This window comes from Acanthisitta chloris, unplaced genomic scaffold, assembly GCF_000695815.1.
Source record: "Acanthisitta chloris isolate BGI_N310 unplaced genomic scaffold, ASM69581v1 scaffold33267, whole genome shotgun sequence".
Classification (NCBI taxonomy): domain Eukaryota; kingdom Metazoa; phylum Chordata; class Aves; order Passeriformes; family Acanthisittidae; genus Acanthisitta; species Acanthisitta chloris.
The window spans coordinates 38,821-45,258 of record NW_008682591.1 but is presented as its reverse complement, the minus strand read 5'-3'; the positions used below and the strand labels follow the sequence as shown (position 1 = coordinate 45,258).

Below are 6,438 nucleotides of genomic sequence, written 5' to 3'. Positions count from 1 at the left end.
GGGCCCCCGGGACCCCGCCGGGGACATGGGCAACGGCATGTGCTCCCGCAAGCAGAAGCGGATTTTCCAGACGCTGCTGCTCCTGACCGTGGTGTTCGGGTTCCTCTACGGGGCGATGCTCTACTACGAGCTGCAGGGCCAGCTGAGGAAGGCTGAGGCCACGGCGCTCAAGTACCAGCAGCATCAGGAGTCGCTCTCGGCTCAGTTACAAGGTACTTACTCGGCAGGAGCTTCTGCCGCCCTTCCCCGAGGCTTGCGGAACACCCTCCTCCTTCTCCTCCTCCTCCCGTGAAGTCTGGGCAAAAGCTGTCCAACCTCTCGCAAAGTTTTGCTCCTTAGGCACTTCTTCCCCCTCTCTTCCTGCAGCCCGTGGGGCCGTGACATCTCACCGCGGGGAGTATCCCAACCCTGCCCGTGTCAGTGTGAGGTTTTGCCACGGACTCCTAGAGAGCTCTCGTTCCTCCTCACTCCCACACGTTTTATAGTGAGTCTTATTCCCAAAGGACTGAACATCACTTTGCAACTCCTGGTATAAAAGGGGAAGGCAGGCATAGTGCAAACTGTGTCCAGTCTGGGACTTTTCTGTGCTTTTGTGTTGCCTTAGCAGTGTTAATTTCAGCTGCAGTTCCTGGGCAGCATAAACTTAGCTCCAGGAAGGAAGGGAGGTGTATTCTAATAAAGCATTTTTTAAAAGCTAATGGGAAAGTAAAGTTCAAATAAGTTATTTGGATAAGGTTATTTGTAGAATCATAGAATATTCATAGTAATATTCTATTACTTTTGGAATAACTTTGGAGTTTCTTGGCTTAAAGGTGTCACATAAATACAGCTTCTTGTGTGTCTTGCTTTAAGGATGTACCAGATGTGAGTATCCTGTATTCAGAGGTGAGGAGATGCCCATGTCTGACATCTGCATGTCCAAATATCAGACATAAAGCAGTAGATATGTACATGAGACATCAGCAGTCTGGGAAATGCAGGACTTCAGCACCACTCTGATTGTCAAGTGCAAGGTTCAGGTCAGAATAGACCAACCCCAGAGCCAACTTTCCAAACTCTCTTGAGTTTTATTTCTCAAAAACGAGAATCAGAGGGGTCTGCTCTAGCGGCTGTAACAGCACATAACTTCAGGGTGATCCTCAGCCCTACTTTCCCCTGTGAGCATACATGAAAGTATGCCTGGAAGCACAGTTTGTATGCAGAGAACACAGAGTGAGGCTTATGCTGTTACATTCTTACAGGGTTTTGTTACTACAATATGTTTAGCCATGATCTGAGACCATCATTACTTAGTATTTCAATTTCAGGCCATTTCCAGGTAATGCCATGGAAACATTTGCCAGAAACCTTCATTTTAGTCAGGGAAAAGGTGTAAATGTTTGGCTGGGAGATGGGTGTGTGGCAGATGGCTAAAGGGCTACTTTTGCTAGTCTGTATATTTGCCAACAGTCTTTGCAGAGGACACAGAAACATCTTGTTCTCGAGCTAAAACTTGACAAGTTGGTTTTCTCGTTGCTCTGACTTTGCCAAAGAGGAGCATGCAACAAACTTTATCCTAACACAGAGGAGAGATTCTTTGGATCAGGTATGTTAGTTCTGGACTGTTTAAACTTCCCATGTCTGAATCACTGAGTAGCCATCATCTATCCAAGAATGTTCATGGAAGTAGCAGGCAGCTAGTAATTGACAAATGCAGTGTCAGTGCTACATTTTTGTATATTTTCTTGCTTGTTTCAGTGTATCAATGGGAAAAGTAAACTATAGGCCAGAATCTGATAACATTACTAGATTTGATGATCAGTGCAATAAATTCACATGGCTCTGGGCCCCATGCCAGTGCATCAAGCCTGTTAAGCAAGAGATTTTATCTATGCCAAGTATGGTAGCAGTAAACCTGGTTTAAAAAACAATAATTGCTAGCAATTAAGTCACAGAATAGAGGATAAAATATAATGTAACAATAAAAAATCGGTTCTTTAAACTTTCCTGTATTATGGAAGTGGCTATTATACCTAAGAGAGGGAGAGACTAAGAGCCCAGAGACACACTAAATGCGGCAGCAACCATTAGCTGCCTAATGTCCCACTAAAATAAACGGAAGCTATGTGCCTAAGGACTTCAGAGGATTGGGGAAATAAACTTTTCTTCCCTGTATTTCCTTGTACACTTAATGACTCTTTCTGAAATGGCCTGCCCTGTATAATCACCTGGATTTTTGCAGTAGGAGTCGATTAGTGAGGAGAACATAGGAAATTCAGAGCCTATGCCTGTGCTGGTGTCCAACACCAAGTCCATTTCTGAACCTTTTCTATTGAATTCTTTGATATGAAACAACAGGAAGGAATTTTCTTTAAAGAGAGACTTTGAAACAATGTCAAATGACAGAAATTCTTGTTTGCAGGTGCAGTATCTGACTTCACTTTGAACTTTTGAATTTAAGTGACCTGGATTTTTAAATCAACAATGTTCCTGTTGCCAAGCAAAAAAAACCTCTTAGGAATAGGCTGTATATCTTTGTTGTCCAAAGATTATCCTGTGAGTTTATTATTTTATGAGAACAATAAAATTAAAGGAGTGCATTGCTAAAGTAGTGAACTTAGCTTTTCTCTGCAGCATAACCTGTTTCTCTATAGATCATGATCTAGAGATGTTTATGGGGCCTGTAGTATGATGGAAGCACACTGACATATTTTAAACAGGGCAGAGTCACTGACCTAGCATTGCCGGGAGGTTGTTCTATCAACAGTGGTTGATTTCTTGGTGTTTACAGCTCTTCTGGGTGATTAAATAAGACTTTAAAGCTCATTACAAGCTGAGGGGAGAATTGAGCCTTCCTGAACAACCATTTTGTCAGGAGGCTTTTCCTGTTTTAAGTGTAAACTAAGAAAATAAAAGACTACTTCTTAAAGTGGTGGTTTTGAGCATCCTGAGGCTGTTTTGTGACAGGCTGGCTGTGCTCCTGGAACTCTGACTGGATTGAAACGCTTGGATGACACTGAAGTATTGCCTGGTACCTGAATTGTTGTAGGGTTTTGTTGTGACTGCTTGGTGCCTACAGAGGCAGCTGCTTTCCTGACTGTACACAGAGGAGCACTGTCAGGGCTTGTGAGTGAAACTTGAGTCAGCTTTTGAAACGCCTGAGGATCATGGGCAACTCCTGAGTTTATGTGCGTGGTGGCAGATTTGGACCTGAATGTGTTTGGTCTGCCAAAACCTTAAGCAGGATGCTCAGCTGTAGCTCAGAGTGAAGCTTCCTTCACTTCCTACTGTCCCCTCTACTATTTTTCACAGGGGTTTAGTTTTTTTTGATCTATGTAGGTAGTAAGAACCTTCTTTTTGGTACTTGCCAGTTCTTTATGCCTGAATAAGCTGTGCTTTCTGTTTTTGCTGGAAAATCTAGTTGTCTTAGATTTTTATCTTTTTCATTGCCTTGTGTTGCTCAAACACAGCTCATGAAGCAAGGCTCAATCTTCTGGGAATACATGGGGGGGAAAAAAAAAAACAAAAAAAACCCAGGGCAGAATGTACAGATCACTATGAAAAGGGTACAGGAAGAGATATCAAAACTGTTTAACAGATGCGCCGGATCTGAAAAGAACTGCACATGGCTGTTGTAGGGAGTTCTGCTTTTTCTGGTGTCCACAGCTTCAGCTCCTTGGCTGAGAAGTGTTTGTGCCTGTTGAAATAAGACTGTGATGTGATGGGAAGGATGGCAGACTTGGGGAACACAATAAGAATAACTGGTTTGGAGAGCCTGGGATCTTAATATCACCCACTTTAGAAGCTCAAGTCGTAGAAGATTTTGTATTTAAAAGCTAAACTCACCAAAAAAATGATATCAAACTTTGGCATTTTTATCTCCTTAACAAAGTTCTGCTGGGCAAGGATAAAGTAGGGCTGCTTTTGTAAACCACAAAGGGAATACCAGGGGCAAATGTAGAGATGGCACAAACTGTTTTGACTGCTAAGAAAACCTGAAATCATTGTTATCTATAAGGTCTTTCATAGAGAAGCTGATCTTCCCAGTAAGCTGATTATTTTTTAATCTCATTCTCTGAGCACTAAATGTTTGAAACATGAAGATAATCTTACTTAGTATTTCTTAAAATGAGAAAACAAAAAATTGATGCTCATTCCCTTCTTCAGAGATGTGTCAAACTAAGTCTTGAACTATTGGCAATATAGAAAGAGACCTCTGTTCCTAGAACAGGAACACACTCAACAGCTGTAGGTGAACCTGATCATATCTCTGACTGCTGCAAGACTGAATGTGTCTACAAATGTCTTTTCAGCCCTTGGAACTTCTATCTTCTTATCCTTTGGGTGTTAAGTAACCCCTCATGTACTATTTTAATCTGTTTAATCTGTTTTAATCCCTAATCCTAATAACAGTCTACATTTAGTGCCTTTTACTACCTTAATTTTCCTGCTCTTTCTCTTGAAGCCTTAACATATCTGATGGCTTTGTGCTCAGTCTGAGACTGTACTGTAATCTTGGGAGCCAGCCCAGCAGGGGCTCTGAACTTGAGAGTCCCTCCTGTAGACAAGGTGTGGATATCCTCAAAGTTATCTGATCCAGCACCAGGAAGCACCAGCTAAAAAGCAAATGTAGATTCCTCTGTGCCTGTTGTGCCATTTGTCCTAAATCAAGGCCTCTCTTGGACAGGACCTGCTAGAAGCTGATCAGATCTATAGCAGGTCTGTGTGTAGACTTGCATAATGCCTCACAGATCCTAGTTCTGTGTCACTTTAGTGGTTAATGTTTATTATGTCTGCATGCAAAACTACATAGAGGCCAAAGCTGCTCTTAGTGAAGCACTTACAGATGTGGGTGTACTTCACTAACACATCCCTGTTTTATAGGACTCTATTTAAACCTGTACCTTAAGTTGGCAGAGCTAGGAAGAACTAACTTTTGATGGTTGATTTTTCACATGCATCATACAAGTAGAGCTACATCTACACAGCTCCTGTATTGTTTGGTTGTTCTCCATAACAACAGCAGCCTGAATTCCTGTCATTCCCATGAGGTTCAGGTTGCACATAACACTCCAGTGCTTACTTTGATTGTGTTTTATTGCTCTTTCAGATCTGAGAGATCCACAGTAGCAGAGTAATAGTAGAGGTTGGTTTTCTGTGTGCTGTTGGCACATAGGTGTACTTCAGGAGCAGGTGCAGTGCTGCATGAAATGGCAAATACAGCATCCCAAATTCTGCTGCCTGCCTTCCTGAAGTAGAAGATTTTATTATGGAAGAACTATCTGCTTTAAATGTATATCCATATTTGTAAGTGCATATATCTATATGCAACATCTATGTACATATATCTACACATATATGTATGTACAAAATGTATATTTAGATAGATTACATGTCTGTTCTGCAGCTCAATCTGAAGATTCTGGGTTATCTGGAATTACCAAGATTCCTTCATAACCCAAGAACAGAAAGGGTACTAAACTTCTGCTCAGATCAGTTAACTCAGCTGAATTCTATGACTGGAAAGATAAATTAAACAAGTGCCCATATTTATATTTTTTTCATTCCTGTAATCTGTGCCCAAATGCCCTTAAACCACTTTTCTTGTGACCATAATACTTCCAGGATAGATTTCTCCCAGTGCTGCAGCATTACATCTGCACCAGTGTTGGAATCTGGGCTGAAGATCACGGCACACATAGGCTGAAGGAATATTAAGGAGCATGAGGTAGTAGGTTGGGTTTGTTCCCTGGATTCTGATGTTCCCCCTCCCCAGTTTATTGCAGGGCCTGGTAGCCAACAGTCTGATGAAAGGTAGAGCCTATATCCCCAAACTCATTGTTACTGATGATGATTTAAGCCTCTTAAAGCTTGTTAGTGACGGATCTGGGTGGGTTTACAGAGAGTTCAGAGCTGGGAGAGGAGGAGGGAGGCAAGCTGGGTGGATGCTTTGGTGACTTTGCATTCTGGCTTCTTTGACGGTCATCTTCTGTCACATATTTCTGGCTGATTGAATTCCGGAGTCTTAAAGACAGTGTTCCAAGCACATTGTCTCCTGGGGCAGGCTGTTCTGCTGGCAGGATCCAAGCTTGTCAGCCTGTGTGTCTGGGTGGGGTAAAGTCATGAGTAAGGTTTCCATCCGCTCTGAGATTTGAGTGCCCATTATAGCATCTCTGAGGTAGTGGTGAGTTTATTGCCAGCAATCTGTGGCTAATAGATTTGCTCTTTTTGGAATAGGATCCTTCACATTGTCTCCTGGGGCAGGCTGTTCTGCTGGCAGGATCCAAGCTTGTCAGCCTGTGTGTCTGGGTGGGGTAAAGTCATGAGTAAGGTTTCCATCCGCTCTGAGATTTGAGTGCCCATTATAGCATCTCTGAGGTAGTGGTGAGTTTATTGCCAGCAATCTGTGGCTAATAGATTTGCTCTTTTTGGAATAGGATCCTTGCATAAGTAATTTAA

The 6,438-nt window shown here is 42.4% G+C and overlaps 1 protein-coding gene across 1 annotated transcript in view; it reads left to right on the top strand.

Annotated features, from left to right (window-relative positions):
• Positions 1-25: 25 nt before the first annotated feature.
• The window catches only part of GOLIM4 (golgi integral membrane protein 4), a 29,555-nt gene continuing 23,142 nt past the window's right edge, over positions 26-6,438 (top strand). Inside the window, exon 1 of the mRNA XM_009078588.1 lies at positions 26-212. Coding sequence (XP_009076836.1) covers positions 26-212 — 187 coding nt within the window. The remainder of the gene's footprint in view (positions 213-6,438) is intronic.